Source organism: Catharus ustulatus, chromosome 2 (genome assembly GCF_009819885.2).
Source record: "Catharus ustulatus isolate bCatUst1 chromosome 2, bCatUst1.pri.v2, whole genome shotgun sequence".
NCBI classification, from domain to species: Eukaryota; Metazoa; Chordata; class Aves; order Passeriformes; family Turdidae; genus Catharus; species Catharus ustulatus.
Genome location: NC_046222.1, coordinates 46280809 through 46304589, shown reverse-complemented (window position 1 = coordinate 46304589; position 23781 = coordinate 46280809). Strand labels below are relative to the sequence as shown.

Sequence of the window (23781 nt, the reverse complement as noted above, 5' to 3'; positions counted from 1 at the left end):
GGTTCCGGCGGAAGGGGCCGGGCGCGGCGCTGGCTGGCGGAGTTTCCGCGCCTTCGCCTGGGTGGCGGGGCGGCCGGCTGCGCTCGGGGAGCTGCTGCCGCCCGTGCCCCGCTCCGCCTCGGGCCATGCTGCTGCCGTCCGACGTGGCCCGGCTGGTGCTGGGTGAGTGAGCCGGGAGGGACGGACGGATGCGTGGGTGAGGCGCGGACCGCCGGCCGCGTCGGGAGGGCTCTGCCGGGCATTGTCAGCCGCCCGAGGCGCGGCGGGACTCAGAGCCGCCCTTGACCCTCGGCAGCGTCTCTTGGTCCTCCCAGGCTGGGATTGTCACTGCCGGGGCTTATTCCGGGCAGCCCCTGGGCTGGGCGGCCGCCCCCTGCCCGGCCTCTGTCGGGGAGCGAACGCAGCTCGCTCCTGAGGGATTCGGTCCTGAGGGACCAGGCCGCTCCCCGGCCGTGCCTTGGGCTCGGGCTCTTCACGAGTCCGAGGAAACGTGGTGGTCTCCCACCTTTGGACTGAGAGCTGCTGAGCGGTGCTTAAACAGGTCCTGGTTACAGGAGGAGTTCAAGGGTGACCCGAAATGCTGCGTTAAGGGTCAGATGGTTTTTCTTTCACCGTGTTTCACTCACCTTGGAGGGTGCACTAAAAGTTCAGGCGTGGTCAGAGTCTGTGGAAAGCACAGCGTAAGCGTGTTCAGGACATTGGCAGCAGGCAGTGAATTTTTAAAATTACTTTATGCTTTGAATTATTCGGATCCTGCCAAAGGTGAGAACAAATCGATGGTAAGCAAAAATATGACCCACATATTTCAGTCCCACACGTAAGTACCTATTGGCACAGGTTGCCAAGATTCCTGGCGGCTTGCCCTGTGAGATTCGGTTTTCAGTTGTTCACAGTTTTTTGAAATCCAAAACTATTAAAGGTGAATTTCTGTTTCAGTGTTCCACCAGCACGATTTATTTTTAAATGCTACCTGAAATGTTATTTGCTACTTTCTTGAGAAAAAAGGCTGTTAAGAGATGAAATTTTTTAATTACCGTGAAGTAACTGGATTTTTAGAAACTCCATGGACTGGAAAGGAAGATTTGAAATCATACAAATGAGATCTCTAATTGCACTTTTCCAGACAAGATTGGTGAAGTTACAAGTTTCCAGGTAGAATGCTTATCTTGTGTGCTTGCCAGAGACTTGCTGATGTAGTACACAATCTTGGCAACATCCTGTGTGCTGAGAATGATCCATTCTATCTTGGGTCTTTGTGGCATGGAGCATGCATCATGTCTGGCAAACCTCTGAGCAACCTAAGGTTGTAGAACAGGATATTCCTTGTAGCTGTTTCTGTTCTCTAATAGGGATTCCTCTTCTGTGAGGCATCTCTGAATTTCAGTGGATAAACAGACTTCCCAGTGCAGCTCTTCCTTCTTTCTCTCCCAAGCCCTCCACTCCCCAAATCTTTCTGGTGCTGTGAAGGCTGATGAATATTTTTTAAAGAAACAAAACTAAAATAAGCTGAGCTCACGCACAGGATCTCTTCCTAATTGATAGAGTGGATGTGTACTATAAGTTAGACATTTCTTCAAATATTGAATTTCCGTACTTTCAAAACACACATCACCTTTTGTGCCTTTAATTTGATTTTGGTGACCACAGAGACCACATATCCTATGACATTGCATAGTGTGTGCACAAATGCTTTGGGTTAGCTGCAAGGCATTTTTTGGCCTTTGGAATGCTTTATTACCAGGAAATTGGTGTATGTAAAATGTACCCGTACGCAAACATTCAGTCATTCCTTGTGTTACGTGTGTAGTGGTAGGTTCAAGAAAGAAAAATTGCAACTTTTTGAGTAAGGGTTCAGGTAAGTTTGATTGTAAGAGCAGTCATACCAGCACAGATCAGAGCTCCATCGAGTCTAATACCATCCCATCTTCCAACCTGGACAACAGCAAGATGTAATCGTGTTTACCAGAAATACACTTTCAGCCACTTATGGCTTGAGATTTTTCTAGAAAACTATATTTGAAAAATTAAATAGGATATTCCTTTCCACAGGCACCACTAATGTTTTCTGTCAGATAGGCCTGCTCATACATTGTAATTAAAGTCACAGTGGTTGTTCCCAGGCTGTATTTAACTTTCATGTTGAAGGCATGAACAAGAGCTTGCGTGTTGGAAATACGATTTGTTTTCTTTAGCTATACTCAGATCTGCTGAAAGATATTTGTTTTCATTTAAACTTGAAGGACACATTTTTCTGCAGGCATTTATGAGCTGAAGTGGACCATTTTGGAGGTCCATTGAAATAGATGATGTATATATATCCTACATTGTATAACTAGGCACGCTTTATCTTTCCTTTAAAATGTTCCATGCTAAGCTCTACTAAGAGTGAGAAAGAAGAAACATTTTCTTTGTGGTTCTTTGTTCTAGAATCCTTCTTTCAAATTAGTCTATTTCTATCTTTTAGTGTTTAAGGTGTTTGAAGATTAAAGCGGGGTTATAAAGTTTGATTAAAGCAGAACATACTTGATGAGGAGTGGAATTTTGGAAAAGGAAATGTTGTCAGTACATTTTCTGTGATGGTAACTACTGAGTCTTAGGGTGTAGTGAGAACAATTTGCATCTAGTACATCTATCCTAAATGAAAATTATTCTAAGTTAGGGGGGAAAAAATTTTTCTGTTTTTAATTTTTATACAATGCCAATATTTTTAATAGATCTTATCCACTCTGGCAGCAGCTGTACAGGTTTTACCTATTTTGTGCTCTTACATAAAAATGTATTTTATTAACAAAATATCTTCAATTTCCATTGAACTATCAAATTGGGTAGTTCAGCCCCATATGACAGTTTGTCAGCATTCTGAGCCAAGAGCTTTTATTTTCTTGTGTGTACTAAAGATAAACCAAAATTTGTTCATATTGCCTCACTTCCAGTCTTGAGTACTTTGTAAATGGAGTGTAATTCCAATCTATATTTTTTGCTCTCCTGGGTTTTAACTGTTAAATATCTGGTAGGAATGTATGCTTTGTCAAAATAACATCACTTTCCTTTTCTTACATAGAAATTTTTATCTGATTACTCCAACACTGCATGCAACTTTGTTACCTATTGAGCAGAAGTAATGAATGAAATAGCAAAATTTTCCATCTGATTTGTTGCAGGCTATTTGCAGCAGGAAAATCTGCAAGCTACCTGCCATCAATTTATTCTGGAAAGCTCAGATTTGAAAGAATATGCAGAGCACTGTACGGAAGATGGCTTTATTCCAGCCTGCTTGCTGGTGAGTTTGTATTTGCAATGCAGGAAGTTACACTGTCTTGCATCCTTGCAAAATAATATCGGAGATTTCTCAGTGTAACAATTAATTCCCAAATGCTGCTTAAAATGTTTGATATTTGATTTGTTTCTAGTTTTTTTCATCCTGTGATATTAGCACTTATTTGGTTTCTAGCATTTAATCTTACTAAGAAACATTTAAGTGTGAAATACGCAAATTGATTTCAGCGTATTAAGCTTATTCTGCCTTACAGCTTTGAGGTTGATTTACAGAAGGGTGTTGTCACAAGGGTTTCACTGATTCCAGGGCTGCTTTTGTCATCTACTGAAGATCACATTCTTATTCTAGACATGGCTGCCAGAAATGTTCCATTTCAGGTACATTGTAAATATTTAGGTAAGGCACCTCAGATTTATATAGGTCTACCAAATTTTATTGACAAAAACTGTGTTCAGCCTCCTCTCTGTTCAGTATCATCTGCATTGTTTTGGGTGAACGGTGGAATTTTGGGTGAGCATAAATAGTGTGTAGGCATATCTGTAGATACATGTGTAGAGCTAGAACATAATTAGATAGTTTGCATTTTTAACAAATGTACAGAATGGAATTATTACTATATTGTGCAAATTACAGAGCTTAGGTATTGCTGTGTATCAAAACTTTTAGTCTTCATATGTGTGTCCTCTTCATGTTTTCTGTTTCATTCTTCTTGTATATTAGGTAATTTCATGGTCTGAATTTTTGTCCACAGTATTCAAAATTGGCAGAAGTCTTTTCTGAGATCCAGAGTGTACCTTCTTGATGAACCTATTTAACACAAACTATTGAACTTATTTTATTTATGAGTGTTTAGTTTAGTTTATGAGTGTTTGTGGTAGGGAGTTGAGAACCAAGCTATGGCCAGCAAAATTAGAAAAACCAAATGTAAATTTATTGTCCAGGTTAATAAAGCTTTTTATAATCATCCTTTTCTCAATAGAAATGTTTTTCCCATTATTCACATAAAAGTGATATAATAGTATCTAAGACAAAATTCTTAGTGCAGCTCAAATACTTGGAATAAAGGGCTATATTTGTCCTGTCTTGTAGAGTTCCCACTAGTAAACAAGACAGGAAGATACAGCAGATGATAGTGGTAACTTTAAAATCTTACTTGTCTATGTATCACCTAAAATAACAGGACAAGTAAACATGATAAGAAGGTTAAATCTGTGTGAGTATTAGAAATACTGCTTCAGATTCCTTCACATTTGCATCTTAGTGCTCATTGTTTTCCAGCACGATGCACACTCATTAGTCTGTTACAGGTGAGTGTAAAAAAGGTGAGTGAAGGTCAGACAGCTCTAACTAGAAGTGTTGTGCCTTGAGATAGAGTACTTCACATTTTGGGTACATAATAGGATTTTGTTCCATTGATTGCTCTCTACCAAGTACAGTCCCTTGTGCTGAGGGTCAGCATGGTATAGACTGCTAAAGAAGTCTTCAAATATGATGTGATACAGCAGATGAAGTAGAAGTTATTAGTGAGGATTCTAAGACCGGTTTTTGGTTTTTTTTTTTCCAGTCACTGTGTGGAAAAAACTTGACAACTATTCTTAATGAATATGTAGCCATGAAAACAAAAGGTAAGCCTTCAGAATGAGGTGGTTTTTTATTTTTATTTATCTGTTGTGAACTCCTTGAGGAAGAGGTATGTGGTCTTGGAGTATTCCCCTATTTAGGCTACAATTTGATGGTTGCAGTATTACACAGCCACTACATCTAGTGAGCAAAAGTAATTGATTATCTTAGTTTGCATATGCCAGCATATATTTTTACTGCTAATGTGAGCATTTCTATATCTCAAAAGCATACAGCTATCATAAAATGTGGAAAATGTATGAATTTATGCTTGTAAAAATATACTGTTCACTGTTTATACTATCAGTAGGAGGGAAGGGGCTTATCTCTCTGCTGACCAGCAACAGAATGTGAGAAAATGCAATGCAGTGTCAGGGGAAGTTCACATTGGATGTCAGAAAAGGATTCTTCACTGAGAGGGATGTCAGTCGCTGGAACAGGCTACCCAGGGAAGTGGTCATGGCACTGAACCCTGTCAGGGTTCAAGGAGAGTCTGGACAATGTTTTTAGTCACATGGTAGCCCAGTGAGGAGCAGGGAGTGGAGCTCAGTGATCCTTACAGATCCCTTCGAACCTAAGGTATTCTGTGATTCCATGAAATAATCAGGAGACGTCCTATGGTATGAAATATTCCTTGTCTCATTTTTAAAGCTAATTAGTTAAAGCTAAATAGTTTCAGAACTATTAATATTTTGTATGAATACTGTAGACAGAGTTGGAGCATTGGCTGTTTTTGAAAGCAGTTGTCAAGCTTCTGAATGTTGCCAAATCTCACAGATTTTTGATGTGTGTTGTATGATCCTATTTTAGTGGTGCTTTGTTTTAAAAATCATATATGGAACATTTCTGAACATTTTTTTCTTTTCACACAAGTTTTGACAGAAGTGATAACTAAGACACAGATGTACTTCTTTCAAAATGCTTTGTACTTGGCATCTTGAAAAACTTAGTAAATTGAACTGTTTACTTACCTTTTCCATCACACTTTTAATGTTCTGTGCTTCAAAAAGACCAAATGTTCTTACCTGTTTGGGCAATATCATAACATAAATATTACTTTTAAAGGTCTGTCTGCGGGGTTATAATCTTCAAAGGCACAAAAGTGATTTGGGAATATGAATACCATTTCCAGAAGTGAGTTGTGGGGGTTAGCATTGGTTAGGTTAGCATGTGTTTCCTGAGGAGTCAACACCATATGTAAATTCCATAAAGAATTATAGGCATTAATCCAGTTTCATCAAGGCTTTTAAACCAGAACTGTATCCATATCAGTCAAAATTCTTTAGATTAGGAGTTAAAGCTCTTTAATTAATAGAATATTAAGAGGGCAGCTAGGCATCTAAAGTTGGATGATGTCTGAAACACTCTGTAATTATTATTTTGCTTGTGATTTTACATTTTTCTCAGCATATATCAGTTTTGGGCATCAATTTCTTTTTATGATTCATTTTAGAAACAACAAATGAAGTTCCAGCAATGATGTCATCTCTGTGGAAAAAATTAGACTATACACTTTCTCAGATCAGGTAAGGTAGTTTTGAAATCAAGAGAGTAATATTTCACTCTGAGTCCCTGTGTTGACCAACTCCCCGTGTCATTGTGTGAGAAGGGTTTAGCTCTCTTGTTTCCTCAGAGACAGTGAAAAAGATGGGTATGTGAGAGTTGATAGTTGAGCAGACATTTGAAGATTTTAAGATGGAGCTAGCAGATGTGAGCATGTGGCCTTCCTGTAATAAAACAATATACTATGACTCATTTAGAATATGAAACCTTTGTGGTTACTTGATCAAAAATGAAACAATAAGCTTCATTTGAAGAATCTGTGACCATTGTTGAAAACAATAAAAATAGCAATCAATGGATTTTTCTGAAGGAATGTGTGGTTAGGACCAGACTGACATTAACCATATAATAGGTACTGTACCACTGTGTAGCTGAGTGCTTCCAATATGTTCCATTCATTTATGTCATTTGCTTTATTTTTTAGGAGCATGCAGAATTCAGATTTCAGATTTTCTTCTAATCAGAGGAGTAAGTAACTGAGTCCATTCCATGGGATCAGTAGGTTTTATGCTAAAATTATCTGTTTCAGCAAAAAAAATAGGGGCCCGCTGCCATCAGTAACACATCTGTTGTCTTCAGTATGGTCTGTAGATTACTGTAATGATCAGGAAAGGAAAATAAGAAAAGCTGAGCTTTTTGCAAAGGGCTTAAATTCTCTATTATAGCATTTTCTCTGCTGAAAAAAAACTTTTTGGAAGTTTACATGGTTAAAAGGTTTAAAAACTGCTGCTTCACTCCTGAAACTGCTGGTGTAATTTGTGGTTCATAGATGAACTGAAAACATAGCCAGTCTAATTCTAATGCAGTTGGATTTCTATACAAGGGGAACATAAAAATATATTGCAGTCTTGTAGCATTTGTTATGTATGCAAACATCTATCCAGCCAAAATCCAAAAACATACTTGTTGCATCTAGAGTTGTTTCTTTCATTACAAAAGCTGAAAATGAACTATCAACAAAGAAAAATTGATTTACTTAAAAATAAGGTTTTTTTCTGTAGTATTTTTACTGTATGAGAAAAGAGAGTGTGACATGTGGATAGTGTTTGTTTCCAGATTTGAGATTCACTGGATTGGGTGGTGTTCTGTTATTTAAATTTTTTTGAACAGGTTTTGTGTGAATATCATCAATCTTTTAAAATTCTTTTATCATATATTTTCATCTTGTCTTTATTTCCAGTACGTACAAGAAGTGGCATTGTAGAAATGAAAAGGCAGAGAATGCTTCAGCAGTCAGCTCCTGCAAACTCAGGGCTGTTGTCAGTAGCCCAGCAGTCAGGGCCGCAGAATTCCACTTCTGTTGTAACTCCTCAAGTAGTTCACAGGCCAACAATAAATCAAAGCATGCCACAGACAAGACTGAATACACTGTTTGTGAACCAGTCACAAACTCAAGAAAACAAGATCAATGGTGAGTTGCAAAAATTTTTAAACCTTTTTTTTTTCTGTGAAAAATCTATGGCTATCAATGGAAGTTTTCTAAAATCAGGGCTAAGCATCTTCCACCAAAGAGTTCCAGAAAATTCATGCTTTATTCCCCAGCTCTCCAGACCGGTTCAGGTGATTACAAGAAAATAGGTGCCCAAAAGAGAAATGGTTCTTGCATACTTCCTTGCCAATGTGAGTTCAGACTCAGAAGTGCATTAATTTGTGGTTATTATGTTCTGTGCTCTCACCCTCACCCAAATAACTTGTTTTATCAGATAGGGATGATCCAGATTAAGTGGATGTCTGTTTCAGGATATGTTTAAAAGAAATTGTCCTCATTTCCATGATAGTACTAAATTATTTTGTATGACTACAGGAATTGATTGGAAGATAGTAAGTAATATGTAGATCTCATAGTGCTTTAATAGTATCACTGGAAAAGTTATTGGCATCATGACTTCTTTTTTTTGTTTGTTTCCCTCTATAAAGCAGGAGGTCTCATACACATTCAGGTTCCAACATCACAAGAACGAAAACTTCATTCAAACTTGCTTTCTCCGGGAAGGCGAAAAAGGTAAACAGGGATGTGGGTTTGGGTGGTTCTTTTGTTTAACTGTTTAGAAATTAAACAGTGTTCTAACCTCTAGTGTAAATTTTCTTCAGTGGTGGAGTGCTTCAAATGTAAGATCTACTGAGGGGGTCCAGTGTTTGATATTCCACAAAGGAAATGAAAATCAGAAAGTTTAACAGTAGACTGATAGGAGGCTACTTATGCTTCTTTGTATGTACTCTGTTTTTACTCCAGTATTAGACATAGGCAAATGATCTTGGAGCTGAAACTTTGTACTCCTTTCAAAATGTCCTTTTCAGTTATGAAAATTCCTTATATTGATAAAAATGTGCATTTAACTTTTCAGAACTATTGTTTTTTGTCATCACAAATATTAATATTTGCACTAGAAGTTGTGTGAGAAACTTGTCTTACACTAGTTTTGCATTTTTTATTCTCTGATTCAAATGTCTGTTTTTCCTTAAGTGTTACCTAATTGGTCTTTATTTTTTTTTATGTAAGTAATTTTCGTGCCACTGCTGATAGATGTTTTCAGAAGAGCCGACACTGTCTTCTATAAAATCATAACACTTCCCATTTATCATCTAAATTTTTATAGAACCTAACATTTGTTTTCTTCTTTGAAAATAAGTGCTCCTTGTTTTCAGTGGTAATGCCAAAGTCTGATTTTGAGTTGTAGTTAATTAGGATCCCTTAATTGGTATCACCAGTTTGAGTAACATGTAGTGGAGGGGCAGTAAATGCTGGATAGTGGGCATGGAATTTAGTTTGCCATTGGGCTGTTTACTTACAATCTCTAAATTTATAACTTCTGTAAAGGCAGACACAATGGATGCATAAGAGATAATGAAAGAGGTAACAGCTTTTACTGCATTTCCAATATGTAGCTAATTTTCTGGCAATTAAGATCTTTTATTTACTAAGAAGGAAGAGAAGGACTTGATTTACTCACCATTAGGTCTACTGTTAGCAATTTTCTCATAAACTACGTCATAAATTTCCTGGAATGTTTCAGTGAATCTCAGAAGAGGAAAAGTACTGCAACATCTGGACCTCTTTCAGCAACTAGAAGTTCTCAAGACTCTGAAGAAGCAGTAATAGAAAAAGAAAGTGAGCCCCTAGAAGAATTAATTGATGGTAACTTCCCAGTGAGTATATGCCTACAGAAGGTATTTACATTTAAGAAACCAATTCAAACTCAAGAGAACTAGTCTTTAGCATATTGTTCATCTTGGTTTTTGCAGAAATTACCTTCAGAAGATAAATATATTGGTTTGTGTTTGAACTAGCTCTAGTGTGTACTAAATGCGTAAAGTTGACATGGCTATGTAGAGTTTTGTTTTTCTTGGTTTATTTGCTTTGCTAAAATACCTGTAGGCTGTCAGAACACAGTAATTCTGTAGAGTATGGAAGCCCAAAGGCAAAATAAGCCTTGCTGTGCTTTAGGAGAGTAGAAGTACAGGAATGTTTTGGGTTGACTTTCATAGCGATATAATGCAGTGACATATGACTCTCTGTTATAAAAGTCTTCTCTCTTTGAATTGATTTTTAAATTATTTTTTACCAGTCAATCATAAATTCATGCTCCTTTTCTAGTGATGTTAAAAATAGGGACCTGACCACTTCAAAACTGTTTTTCAGCAACTGGTTATTGAAAATGCCAGAGAAAAAATCTTGAGCAACAAATCTCTTCAGGAGAAGCTCGCTGAAAATATTAACAAAATCCTTGGGAGGTAATAAAAGGAACTTCTAAACTTCATAAGTATTCTTACTTGATTTATTTTTGAATTTTGAACTAATGATGTGCGTGTTGCAGTGATGGCAGTGTTGCTCAGGCCCCTAAACAGACAGACAGTGGTCCCACAGAACAGGAGACTTCAATTGATGAAATCCTTGGACTTCAGGTAAGTGTGGATTGTTGACATTATTTTTAACACCAGACGTGTGGGAATTATCAGTTATGGGAACTGTGATGAACTTCTGACATCTGAGGATATTCTCTCTTCTTCCTATCCTTTCTTTTTGTTTCTGTTTGCCAGCACAAACAGCTGAGCCTCCCTGATGCTCCCCTTGTGCAGGGACAGCTCCAAAGCTGCCCTTGCAGAGTGTGAACTCTGATCTTGTGTGGTGCTGGGCAGGTTTGAGGACCTGCTGGCCAGACACTGGTGTTCTGCAGGAGCTCATTTTGTGCCAGTTTGGCATTCTGAATTCATTCCCAGTGCCTGTTCAAGGCAGCATAAGCGTGCAGCAGGGTCAAAGCCAAGGGAGTGGGATTGCTTCCAGCAGTAATTAGCTGGTAACCTTACACTCAGACTGGATTTAAGAGCTTTGTCACAGGCACCAGCTGCCTGCTTCTCACTCAGTCTTTCATACCAGTAATTGGCTACCAGCTTCTGACTGGGGATCTAATCAATAGCCTTAGAGAAGAAAAAAGAATTTAAAATATCTTGCTGTCTCCAAGTATGTTTAATCTGATCTGATTTTGTGATCTGCTCCAAGATAAGCATGTGTCATGTAGTGTAGCAAGAGAAATTATTTTTTGAGCCTAAATAATGATGCATTTACTTCAAATTTAGTGTTTTCTTGCTTTTGGAGGAAATGTGCATTCTACTTCTATGAATAATTATAGTGTCCTCTCTTCATTCCTCTGTAAGCCTCAAGCTGGCAATCACAGAATTAAAGAGGACTTATAATGAGGGAAATTACAATATTCGGAGCCCTCATGAGAAAAGCATGACAGTAGAGTCAGTTCCCTGTTTCTGAAGTAGAGGTGTCTGGTTTATAAATACTATTTTTCTGTTGCTTGCTGATTTTAGGTCAGTTGTCAAAATACAAAGCTAAAAAACTGTATTCCATTCTTCTGAGCAGAAGTAAATCAAAGCAACTTCTTGGTTTGGTTGGAGTTGCTGAGACAAAATCAAGGAAGGATATAACATAGAATATCCACCCTTAAAACCAGGTTTGGAGAGTCCTTAGAGGGTCTCCAGAAAGGCAGCAGAAACTTTGTATTTAATTGCTTGGGTATGTACTGGATACTCATTTTATTCCTGGGCCGCCGTAGAAGTCAGCTTGAGTCAGGAACTGTCCCGTGTAGCTGTGCTTTCCAAATGCCTTCCACAAAGAAGTAGTTGGGGGCTGTATTATAGACCTTGTAATGAGTATATGAAATAAAACTTCCATTTGCTTAGTGTTGGCTTCTAGATACATTATATATTCAAACCTAGAAATTAGGATTAATTTGGGGATTTTTTTACCTGTGGTTTTCTTGTACAGGCTCACATCTTTCATACCACGTGCATAAGCTTCCAGTGTAGCCTGAGATGTAGTCCTCCTTTTTGGTTAATGCTGACCATTATTCAGAGAATACTCCAGTACACAGATGGTGGGGTAATGTCTGACAGATACATTTGGGTTTTGGAGAACCTTCTCTCTTCAGTCACCAAGATTTTTTAACAGACATAAAATTTGGGGCAGAAATGTTCCCAGCATTAGTCTTAATGTTTTTGTGCTGAGCAGAAATAATAGAATTAAAAACAGTCTGAAAAAAAATTCTTGTCTGTTTTTCATTTTAAGTTATGGAAGTAACTGTCTAACAATTCTGTGTATCATGTCTTCTCTCAGGGTGAAATTCATATGTCAGAAGAGGCTATCCAGGATATTCTGGAACAGACAGAATCAGATCCAGCTTTTCAGGCTCTGTTTGACTGGTTTGATTATGGTAGGCTACATTGTACTCAGTTGTACTGTCACTGTAAAGCATCCTGAATGATGAGCTTTCCCAAGCATTGCTTGTCAAAGCAAAGGAATTCAGCAGGCTTCTTGCAAAAGAAATGGCATTGATATGCCTTAATACAGAATGAGATTCTTACATACATTTATACACAGCTATGAACATTTATAAACAGCATTTTTCTGTGGCTGATATTATGGGTTTGTGCTGGCACAGTGATCATTTTATTGCTGTTATAGACTCTCCAGGTCTGAAGGATGATAGTTTATATTTGTTTGCTGTTGTAAAATTTTCAGGGGTATCCTCACAGTAACCATATGATGTTTACACTGTGGTTCATTTAAAAGATGACATGTATGTGGAAAACTACATATTTAACCATTCTTCATGCTTTTTTTTGAAAATAGGAAAGAGCAAGGTAAACAAGAACTTACCAGCTGGTATTTCTGGTCGGAATGGAGTAGAAAATGAAATCCTAGTGGGTGAAGATAGCCTGGAAACATTTGGAAGTTCTTTAGGAGCAGAAGAAACTAACAGATGTAGGTTTTTGTTTTTTCTCTCTAAGATTTCTGTGTTAACTTTTCATTATGAAAATATTTTCAGACAATTTGTACATTTCAGAATTTTCTTTTTTCACTGGTAATATCCATGTGAACATTTACATTGCATGAACATGCAGGTACACCTGGTCTATCACAAAGTTTCAATCTATTAAATTTAACAGCAGTCCCATCAGTGTACTTAGAAGTTGTACTTGATAAGATCCTTAATGCAAGCAGACTATCAGTAAATGGATACTTTGCAGTATTTATTCTGGAACACATAAAGACAATATTTTGCATCTAACCATACTGATCTTCTGTCTCTATTCTGTAATGCATCTGTTAATTAATACACAAAAAGAGTGTTACTCTGGACAAAAAGCATTTTAGTCTGTCTCCACCATTCTTAACAATAGTCCATGAGCAGCAGGTATTTAGTGAAAGTGTATGAGAAGTAGAACCAAGAGGTTTTTATCATGAGATGGTTTTTGTGCTTCTGGAAATCTGATGTAGTGACCTGAGCTATTTACATGTCACATGTGTACTTATTAGTAATGTACAAACTGATTCTCCAGATTATCTAGTGTATGTGTATTATATATATATATATATATTCCATTCAACTTAAATGTAAGGATGACTAACATTATTCCCACTTAGTTTCATGTGAAACAGTTTTCCATTGAACTGATAGTTATTTCTAAAATGTTCTGAAAGGATCAACTGTTCTAATAATTGTGGAACTATCTGTCTTTTTCAGGTGATAATTCTAGAGAACCTCTATCCTGTAAAGGCTTTCAATTAGGAGAAGCATCATGTGCCTTGAAGACCAGCATGAATGATGATGATACGGTCAAGAAAAATCCAGAAAATCCAGCCAGTGAACAGCTGCATGGAAACTGTAGACCAAGGAAGCAGACTGAAGAACTTACAGCCATTACTCCTGAACATATTAGAGAGCTTGAAATTGCTTTTGACTCGGTGTCTGGCTTGACTGAGCCTAACAAGGGACTGACTTCTGATAACAAATGTAATGAACGCTGTGCAGACACTTACGTTACAGAAGAGTCATCTACATTAGTATCTGAAACCGAGAGTGCTATGGAAATTGAAAAAGGCCCACCAAGTGATACTCCTCAAAGTAGTCCTAATTTGGAATATGTTCATTCTAATACTCCACAGATTCCTTTGATTTCAGTGGCAGAGGATACTATAGCTAGTGAAAACAAAACTGACTCTGCAAGTAAATGTCCATTATCTCCAGATACATCACTGTCTGAAAAAGGACTTCCTGGAAGCCTTTCTGATGGGAGCCCTGGCCACTGTACACTGCTGAGACAAAACAACTCATCCATTTCTAGCCCATCAGCAGATGCAGGAAAAGAACAGACTGTAACCAGTGATCCAGCTGCCTTGCCTGGTGTTTTACAGGAGAGCTCCAGCCACCCCTCTAACCATCAAGACCAGAGCACACAGGCAGACTCTGCTGTGGGATCTGCAGTAGACATCACAAATCTTGACAAAACAGAGTTGCAGCTGGAAGTTGTTGATACTTCTGACAAAACTTACTCAAATGATCAGCATACACTTGATCAGCCTTGTAAGAAAGATTTTAACCTCCCTTCAGGACTGTCAAACACAGAGGGTACCCAAAAAGATATGCAAGAACCTTTGTCTTCTACAAAAGTAGACACTGATAATTTATATTTCTCTTCTGGTGATAATGCCTGTACAGACATTTCTGTAGTATCCACTGAAAACAATCTTACTACCTCTGAAATATGCCAGTCTCCGCTCCCTGAAACTGCATCCTCAACAGATGAGTCAGGTACTGAGGCCAAAAGTGTATCTTCTAGTGGTCAACCAATGGATGTTGATCCTTCTAATATAATGTCCCTCAAGATCATAATCAGTGATGATCCGTTTATTACATCAGACACGGAGTTAAATAATGCTGTTTCCAGCATCACAGGAGAAAATTTGCCTACTATAATATTGTCATCTCCAGCCAAATCCCCAACCAAAAGTGCAGGCTTGTCCAAATGTCTGACTTCAGAAGACACAGAAAAAAATGTGGATTCAGCTGTGGCAGAGCAGAATCTTCTTGTGCTTAGACCTAAAGATCCTGTGGTCACCTCAGTTAACACTCAGAATGAAGACTGTGCTGGTTTTTCAGTTGCAGGTTCAACTCATCTTTCCAACGAAGGGGGATTTATACAGTTGATGCCAGCCACAAGCACAGCTTTTGGGAATTCAAGTAACCTTTACATAGCCACCTGTATGACTGATCCAGCAACCTTGGGTGCAGCTGTAACACCATCAAATGTAGTTGTATTGCCTGGCAGTTCTATGCCACTGGCTTCCCAAGCTCCAGCTGTACAACAGTTGCGGACTCCTCCCAGATCCAGCAATACATTTCCAGCAAGCCAGACTGTCTCCCCAAATTTCCCACAGGGTAATCTCATTATTGGAAGACTACTGGGAATGTGGTGTTTATCCAGTGGTCTTGTTATTTTTATTTTTCCCCTAAGTACATTAAAAGGAAACAATTTTTAAACTGCTCTGTCTAGCACTTGAAACTATCCAGGAGTTACTTTGTTTTAGTGTATCAGTTGCTAGCAGAAATGAAATAAAACTACCAGAAGTTATTGATCAGGGTGCTTTGAATGAAAAAAGCCTCATATTTCAGAAGCTTAAATTATGTAATTTTAGCAGTGTTAGAAGCGTATTTTGGTTTACACTGGAAAGGATTCCATTACTTTGGCTAAATAAAACAGGTTTTTATTTTAGTGAGATTCCTGTTATAAATGGAATGCTTTGTGTTACAGTATCCGTATTTTGTGTAGATAACTGGGTAGATGTATCTTATCCTTCCCAAATCACTTCCTTGGTTTTGTTTCATTTTTCAAAACCTAGTCTGCATTAGAAGTACACTGTAGTAAATGTGAAGGTATAACATTATTTCTTTCCATGATTTAAAATCTGGAACAAGCATTTTTATTACTACAGCAGTAAAAATTTTGAGTGCTTTTTGAAATGAAAAAACGGCTATAAACTATCTGTAGTCACCATTTCAATTTCTTTCAAAAAACTAAGGACTTTTTGCAGTTACGTTTGAATTTCTGTGTGTAGTCATTTCATTGAGGTCAGAGGCCAGTGCAGTCAGACACCAGTATATGCAAGGTCTTAGGGTGACATCCTTTTCTGTCATTAAGATTTCTTTATGGAACTGTTACCTTCAGTGTTTTTTATAGAGAGGAACAGTTTTCTTTCACTTTTGAAAATATTCTTCCATTTTTCAATTAATGTGCTCAGATAGTTTCAGTTTTTCATAATTCCTATATATCTGGCAGCTAAATAAAATATTTAATGTTACTTTTACTGCTTTTTTATAAACGAACTTAAAGTTTAAATGTTGAGATAGGTTTATCATACTTCAGGGTTTATTTTGAGCTACCTCTTGCAAAGGAAAGAAGACTTTAACTGAAGAATTCTGTATAAACTAAAAATAAAACTGGTGCTTACCCTATTTTCTAGTTGTGAATTATAGCAAGGACAGTGAAGTTTTTCAAAAAATCTAGAGCTTTTCTTGCCACGGGTTTTGACCACGCATCATTTTAAGAAATCCTGTCTTGAAGCTTTTCTTTTCACTGAAGTATTTTTAGTTTCTGTACAATCTTAACACTGTGGTATTTTTTAGGATCTGCCATCATAATTGCATCTCCAGTGCAGCCAGTTTTGCAAGGGATGGTGGGAATGATACCTCTCTCCGTAGTAGGACAGAATGGGAATACGTTCTCAGCACCTGCCTGCCAGGTAGCACATCACAAATAAAGGTTTTCAGAATTAAAGCTGGAGATAAGAAGTGCTCTGGTAAATTGTAATAGGATATTTTCATTCTTTCAAGGTTCTTCACATGCCTGTGGCTAATCCAGTGTGCAATGGAAGTGTCCCAAAGCTTCCTATCCCTCCCAAATCACAGAAGATTCCTGGAGCAAGAAACAAGACTAATACAGGTGCCTGCCTTGCGTTCTTGAGAGGGGCAGAAGAAAAGCAGAGGGTTCCAAGAACAAGTCAGTTCTAAGTAAAATAAGCTTTATAAATATCTCTGCTTCTGTTCCTGGCGACTGCTGGGCTTCTTGAGACAGGTCTGCAGCTGCATTTAGTGACTTTGTTGGTTCCGTTTGCAAAGAACTTCCAACACAAAACATAATTGCAGTTTTGGCATCAAGCTTATTTCCAAAATGTAATGTTTTAAGGCTCTCATGCAGTTTTAAAAGTTTACTTTTCTTTATGTTTCTGGTTATTTTTCAACTTGTTGGTTTTAAGTCATTTACTGCTGCCATTGGAACCACATAGTAATGAAGATACTGGAAGAGTCAGCAGTTCTAAAAATTTATTAAGGAAAAGCATTTATTAGAAATGTTACATGTTTATATAAAAAAATGCACTCCACTCTCTGTTTTCCTTTTGCCCTTTCAGGCATATGCTTCTGTATATTCTTTTCATTGAGACCTTGCTTCTTTAGATAATTGTAACAAGACTGGAGTTATGTTCATATATCAGTGTTGGGAAGAGGTAAAGAAAAATAATTGAAAATAGAAACATTGAGTTACAAGGTCAACTTGTGCTTTAGCCTATCTGCCTTTTTCAAAAAGAATAGGCTTACACATGCAAATAGAATGAAATTTCAAATTAACATAAAATTTGTAGAGTATTGTATAGTAGCTTGCATTCTGTTTTGCTGATGGATAGCTGAGAGTTCCCTGTGTTAATTTCCTTCTACTTGGAAATCCCCACTGTGTATTTTTTAAGTTCAGGATGGTTTGTTTTGTCTTGCCTGGGCTGTGTGTGGTCTAAATGTAGACAGCAAGCTGCTGCTTTGTTTTAGTTGGAGACCTTTGCTAGTCTGCTAATCAGTAAGGTTTAATACCACAGAGTTTGTTGCTGGGTTTTTCTTTATTGGTTCTCTATCAGGTGAAATGTCATTGTACTAACTGTGAAATTACTTACCTGTCATTCCTTAATACTTCATTTGTTGTTCCAGGAAAACTGGTACCAAATGTAGCTGAGCCTTTGAACCATGCAAATGCTCGAACACAGAGGTCAGTAATGCTAGGTATTGAAACTTGCTTTCTTTTTCCTGTCTTTAATTTCTTCATCCAGTATTGGTGAATAGAGAGCTTTTTTTAGTAGTCCCATAAGCAGTACCCCCTTTCCTGCCACCTGTCTGCTAGGAGTATTGATACAGATATGTGCGGGGACTGGTGCAGCCTGTGATAGAATTGTCTTGTTACTGCTCCTGTGTTAATTTTGTATGGCTTTGTCTTCATTGTCTCCTATCTCAACTGCCAAATAATAATGGTTTGAGCGGAATCTGAGCTGGGAGAATTGCCTGTTACATTTACTGGGACATTTAAATGACTAAAACCTTTGTTTTTTCTTTTCAGATGAGTGGTACCCATGGTTTTGTAGTGTAGTCTCATTGCCTTTGCCATTCACTGACCCAGATCCAGTAGAGTTTATTAGACTGGGTTCTGCAGCTGTGTTTCAGCTATTAGAATGGATTAGAATTCTGCTTGGTCATTGAAAAAATGAGAACTGAATGCAAAGATGGCAAGCACAACAGCATGCTAACTTTATGTTGATGAACCTAATTTCTATCTGGGGTAGTTTTCTGTTGGGCAAATGAGAGAAGGAAGCAAGGCTGCAGTAGTAACTCTCCTTACCATTAATGGACTTCTGAAAGAAAAGGATGATGGAACAAGCAGAGAGTGTAGGAGGAGATCAGATGTTCAATTTAAATATAAGAGGTGAAATGATCTTTTATTGGAAAAATAGCACATACTTCAAAAAAACCTACCTGTTTAGAGCTCACTTAAAATGTTGGAAAAGTAAAGGTAAAACAGGAACATAAAAGTCAACTTACTAAAAAATCCCAACCATATATCAAGTTATACCATATACATGCATGCAAAAAATACTGATATTTTAAAAACCACAGAAGCAAGATCTTGGGTAATACCACAATACCACCTCAATAACTCAGCTTTCTGTTAACTTTAATTGATCTTTATTGATCTCTAGATGTGTGTTTTGCATAGCAAAGAGAGCAAAATCTTCCCTGCAAAGAGACATAATTTCTTATTTCCACTTCCTACCCTCTGTCTCATCTCAAATTTCACGGCAATAAAACAAACTGCTACCACTCAGTCCTTCTCTACCATTTCAGAGGTATCAAAGTTAGCATCCCAAACACTTAACTTTTCCTCTTAGAAATCACAGAGGTTTATGTGCAGGGAGAGGGCCTTACAGGCATAGATGAATGATGCCAAAGCTTCTCTTGGAAGTGCAGCATAGGCCAGGCAGAGGGCACAGACACAACAGCTGACAGAGCAGAAGCATTTTTCTTTCCACAGTGCCGTGGTGGCTTTTTCACATCAATGGGGCAGGTTGTCAGGTGGAGGCAGGGAGTTTGGATGTTGTTGTCCAGATGCCCACTGGAAGCTTTTTGTCTTGCTCTGTGTCCTGCCATGCACAGCAAGCGTGTAGGGAAGAGTACAAGGCATGCATGTGATTACATTGTCCAAAATATTCTGGCAGCCTTTTAGGAAGTTCAGCTCCAAGCATTCCAGAGCCATAAGTAGTATTCTGGGATGGACTATGCTGTCATGAATGCGCTCAGTTTCTTTTTGAAGTCAAGTAAACTACCAGCATCCACAAATATCCCAAGGTAAAAAAGTTCCCAGGTTTAGGGAGAGGCAGTGTCCAGCCCTCCTTGTTGTATTTTGAACCTAATAGCAGCGCTATTTCATGCTCCTAGTTTTTCTACTGGAAGGTACCCCAGATAGTTTCCTTTTCGTAGGCCTTCTTCACAGAGCTCTGTCGTATTTCTTCTCAGTGATCTCCCTTTCCAGGCTCAAGAGCTCTGCTCTACCTAATTGTTCAGTGTATAGGCTGTTTCATACCTTTTTGCCAAGGAAGCCTCTGAGCTTTCTGCAGTTGTCATTCCTTACTCTTGGTCTTTACATGTTGATAAAATAGTTGTATTTAGGATGAAGAGAGCTTTTTTGAGGGATGGGTGGAAACCAGCTGAAATTAACTTGCCCAGTAAGACTAAACATGCCAATGAAATGTTTTCATCTTGTTGTCAGGACTGGAAACTGGGACAAGCCTACCAGTGCAGAACCAGGAAAGAAAGTGGAAGAGAACATACCTGTTGCACCAGCAGAGAACACAAGCTCAAATTCAAGACAGAGTGAGAGTCACAGGAGAGTGCTTTGCTTTGATAACTTCCTACCCACTCCAGGAGGAAACACCCAAATTCAGGCGACTAAGAGTTCGTCCCAAAAGGAAAGAAACGAAAACCCTTTATTTGCTGTTGACTCTGCATCCTCCTCTGCTAAGGCACAGGTACCAAAGAGAGACAAAGACAAAACATTGCCCAGAATTCTATGTAGACCAGAAGTTGGTAGCAATAGAGGCACATCTGCAAAGGAGCCGCAGTCTGAGCGGAAGGTGGCAGCTGCAGGGATTTCATCTGATCCCTTCCACAAGACAACAGCAAACAAAGAAAATGAGTTACGAAGAGATACTGATGAAAAGCAGAAGAACCAGGACACTGCCAAACTCTCCAACGGCCAACAAAGCGTTGCCTTATGGAATGAGAAGACGGTTCCTTCGGTACAAGAGCTGAACAAGAAGCAGGGGTCACTGTCAAATGGGGCCAGCAGCGGCAAATCATCAGTGTCTGTTTCTTTGTCCTCGAAGGAGGCGAAGCGAGAGCCTGCTAAAGCTCCCAGCCAAGGCCTCGGCCTGCCCAGCCCATTCAGTAAACAGCACGTGGAGATGCTGCAGGACATTCAGTGGCAAAGCCCCGCTGGAAAGACAGTTGAGAACGGAGAGCTGCCGGTACCCCGGACGCCATCTGGAGTTGGGGACAGGCACACGGATGACACCACGGACAGCGTGCGGACGCCGACGTGCCGGCGCTTCACCGAGGACAGCAGCACACCCCGCATCATGGTGCCCCCCGCCACGCCAGACCTGCCCGCCTGCAGCCCCGCCAGCGAGACAGGCAGCGAGAACAGCGTCAGCATGGCCGCCCACACCCTCATGATCCTGTCGCGGGCGGCCATCGCAAGGACTAGCACTGCAACCCCCCTCAAGGACAACACCCAGCAGTTCAGGGCCTTGAGGAGCACCGTCAAGAAAAGGAAACTGGAGGACTTAAATGAGGGCGAGAGAAATTCTCGTTCCACAAATAGAAAAGACCTTCAGAGCTCTCCAACACCATCCAAAAAAAAGAAAATCAAGGCAAGTACAAACATTTACTTCTTTTAAATAAAATTCTCAATATGTATTAGGTATCTTCATGTATGCTGTTTGTAACAGAATGGTTCGCAGATGCTAGTGCAAAACCCTGACATGCCATTTACATTAGCCAGTTTTTCCAGTTTTGCCTCTTCAACGTACTCTGAACTAAGCTTCCTTAAAATTGGTTTAGTCTTCAGATACACACAAGTAACTCCTACTCTAAAGAGACACCAATGACAATTACAGTAATGTCACGATTATAAGCCGCACCATTTAGACTAAAATTTTGCTCCCAACCTGGAAGTGCGCCTTACACTCAGGAGCGGCCAATATATGAAAAATGTTTGGAAATTTCCCAACCTGGAAGTCAGAGCTCGCAGCAGCCACGAGCCGAGCCGGAGCCCGCCTGGCCCCAGGTGGTGGGACGGCGGCAGCAGCATCCGGGCACGCCACACCCCCATTTCCCAGCGGCAAGCGGGGCCAGGGCCACTCCCTGGCGGCTGCCCCGAGCAGGGCCGAGCCAGTAAACCCCGCGATCCTGTGATTCTGTTACTATTTGGCAACTTTGTGAAAGTTGCACGCAGATCCTCGCTGCGAACGAAAGTGCAGCTAATAATCCAGTGCGGCTTATTTATGGACAAAGAACGAAACGTTGCTGACACCCGGACCTGCGGCTTGTAATCATGAAATTACTACATTATTTCTCCTAAAACATGAATGAGTTTCTGAATTCTGAGTTTCTAGGTGGAATGTAGGAATTAAGCCAAATTCAAAGTAGGCCTTACTAGAGTTCAGTCTGTTCTTGCGTCCTTGTTTAGTACCATGAGTGAAACTCCCAGTCTCTGCAGTATGCAGCACTGGGCCTTTGACTTGAGTATTTAAGGGCAGATAGCCAAGGTGTGAGACACAAAAAGGTGTCTTTGGATGTAAATAGATGTAAATAACCAAAAGTAAGTATAACTTAGTAATTCCTGTACTTAGGTTTGGCATGCTCCTGAAACACTGAGACTGGAAAATGCTCCATTCCACAGAGCGGGGACACATGTGAAGGGCACATGGCAGCCTCTGAGTCCTGGGGCAGATCCGTGCAGGAACAGCTGCAAGGTGGATGGAGGGATGAGGAAGAAAGGAATGCTTGCAGGCTCTTCAGTTCCCCCAGGTTCTTTGTATTTAACACAGTTGTTCCTTTCCTCTCCTACAGAAAAAGAAGCTTCCAAGTTCCTTTCCAGCAGGAATGGATGTGGACAAGTTCTTGTTGTCTTTGCATTATGATGAATGAACAAAAGAAGTTGAAGTGGGCCATCTGAAGCTCAGTGGAGCAGTGCTGAGGTTTTGCATGGAAAGAGAAGTTAACTCTAAAGGGCAAGTTGCACTTTCAGTGCACTGAAGTTTCACTTTATAGCAAAGTCGTGCTGTTTCTGAAGCAGGTTGCAAAGTGTAAATATCATTGAGTTGGTATGTTTATTTTTGAAAAAGCACTTGCATAATTATAGAGCCATTTAAATTGCAAAACTGTAAATTTGTGTAAATGAAATGTAAGAAAGATTGTACATTTCCTGTTAGACCACGTTGTCTGTGTTCTGCTGCTTTCTCTACTTACCCCTCCGAAGTGCTCAGCCGGTCTGTGAAAAGGTGGTGCTTGTCACTCACCACTCTAAGATGGGGCAGCTGCCTTGGCCACTTCTCAGTGTTTTATTGTATTCAGCTCTGACTGGCTTGTGCTCACACTCTTGTTTCGTAACTGTCAAACCCGTGTTGTAAGGCTTTGAACAAAATAACAAAAATACCAATAGCTAAACATAAGGCCAGTGAAATTCAAAAAGTGTTTCTCAGCTGGTGAAGCTTTTCCCAGCCACTCAGACAAGGACTTTAATTTGGTCAGGCCTCCTCTGTGTACAGTATTTGCTACATGGAATGTAATTTGAATGCAGGAGCTGTTTTCAAGCAATGTACATTTGTGTGGGGTCATGCCTCAGTATGAATGCTCAACTGAAGCAACAGCTTAGTAAGAACTACAGTGTGTTCTAATGCAAAAGTCAATTCCCTCACCTTTCATTTATACTGCTGAGAAGTTCTAACTCTTAAAGTTTTAGCCAGACACGGATAAATTTGCATCTGATTTTTCTGTTTAACATAGAGGTTGTCGTAGCTATTACACAAACTCTCTCCAAAAGGGGTGCAGGAGGAGCTCAGCCTACATTTGCTGAATGAGCACACCTTGTTCCAAAACTGCAGATTTTTCTCTACTGATATTTCTTCCTTTGTTCTCAAATTGTTGATGTCTTAAAAAAAAATTGCAAGTTTTCTTGTAAGAGATCTGTACAGCAACAGGGCAATGTTTCAGATACAATACAAGGATTCCTAAGGAACCAGGATTATGCAGTAGATGTTTATATTAAACCCATCCAATAAGTAAATACTGCATAGCATTTACAGCTTGAATAAATATTTTTGTTGTAATAAAAAGTTGTGTATCTTGCTTAATGTTTTTAAGTCCACTAAGCAGCTTTGCAGATACTGAATAGAAAGGTCCTGTTGGTCGGTTGTTTTTGAAGACAAAGAGTCCATTATTAAACACTGAGTTCTAATAGCAATTGTCAGAGGGCCGAGGGCAGGCAAGCAAAAAAATTGTCTTAAGCATAAAATGCTTAATAGTGATGCTGACTTTTAAAATTAATTTGCTGTTTGAGACCTAAATGTAATTCTTGCCTAGGGCATCTACTACCCACTATAA

General features: G+C 39.2%; 1 protein-coding gene across 2 annotated transcripts; it reads left to right on the top strand.

The window, feature by feature from the left end:
- The first annotated feature begins 52 nt into the window (after nucleotides 1-52).
- Nucleotides 53-22611, top strand: LOC116992004 (protein NPAT). 2 transcript variants are annotated; one of them, XM_033051080.2, is made up of 18 exons: nucleotides 53-162; nucleotides 3162-3280; nucleotides 4842-4902; nucleotides 6351-6423; nucleotides 6885-6928; nucleotides 7641-7871; nucleotides 8381-8462; nucleotides 9475-9607; nucleotides 10101-10192; nucleotides 10276-10363; nucleotides 12081-12177; nucleotides 12597-12728; nucleotides 13492-15186; nucleotides 16432-16547; nucleotides 16639-16747; nucleotides 17779-17836; nucleotides 19886-21047; nucleotides 22249-22611. In XM_033051080.2, exons 1-18 carry the CDS (start codon nucleotides 126-128, stop codon nucleotides 22324-22326), a joined length of 4407 nt encoding a protein of 1468 aa, XP_032906971.1. In that variant the 5' UTR covers nucleotides 53-125; the 3' UTR covers nucleotides 22327-22611. The 2 variants fall into 2 exon arrangements, with proteins under 2 accessions (XP_032906971.1, XP_032906970.1); XM_033051079.2 differs by having other exon boundaries at nucleotides 8378-8462.
- Nucleotides 22612-23781: the final 1170 nt, after the last annotated feature.

Coding starts and splice junctions, on each gene's coding strand:
- LOC116992004 (XM_033051079.2), top strand. CDS start 126: ATGCTGCTGCCGTCCGACGTGGCCCGGCTGGTGCTGG. Junction 10,193..10,275: donor ATTAACAAAATCCTTGGGAG/GTAATAAAAGGA, acceptor TGCGTGTTGCAG/TGATGGCAGTGTTGCTCAGG. Junction 16,748..17,778: donor AAGAAACAAGACTAATACAG/GTGCCTGCCTTG, acceptor TTGTTGTTCCAG/GAAAACTGGTACCAAATGTA.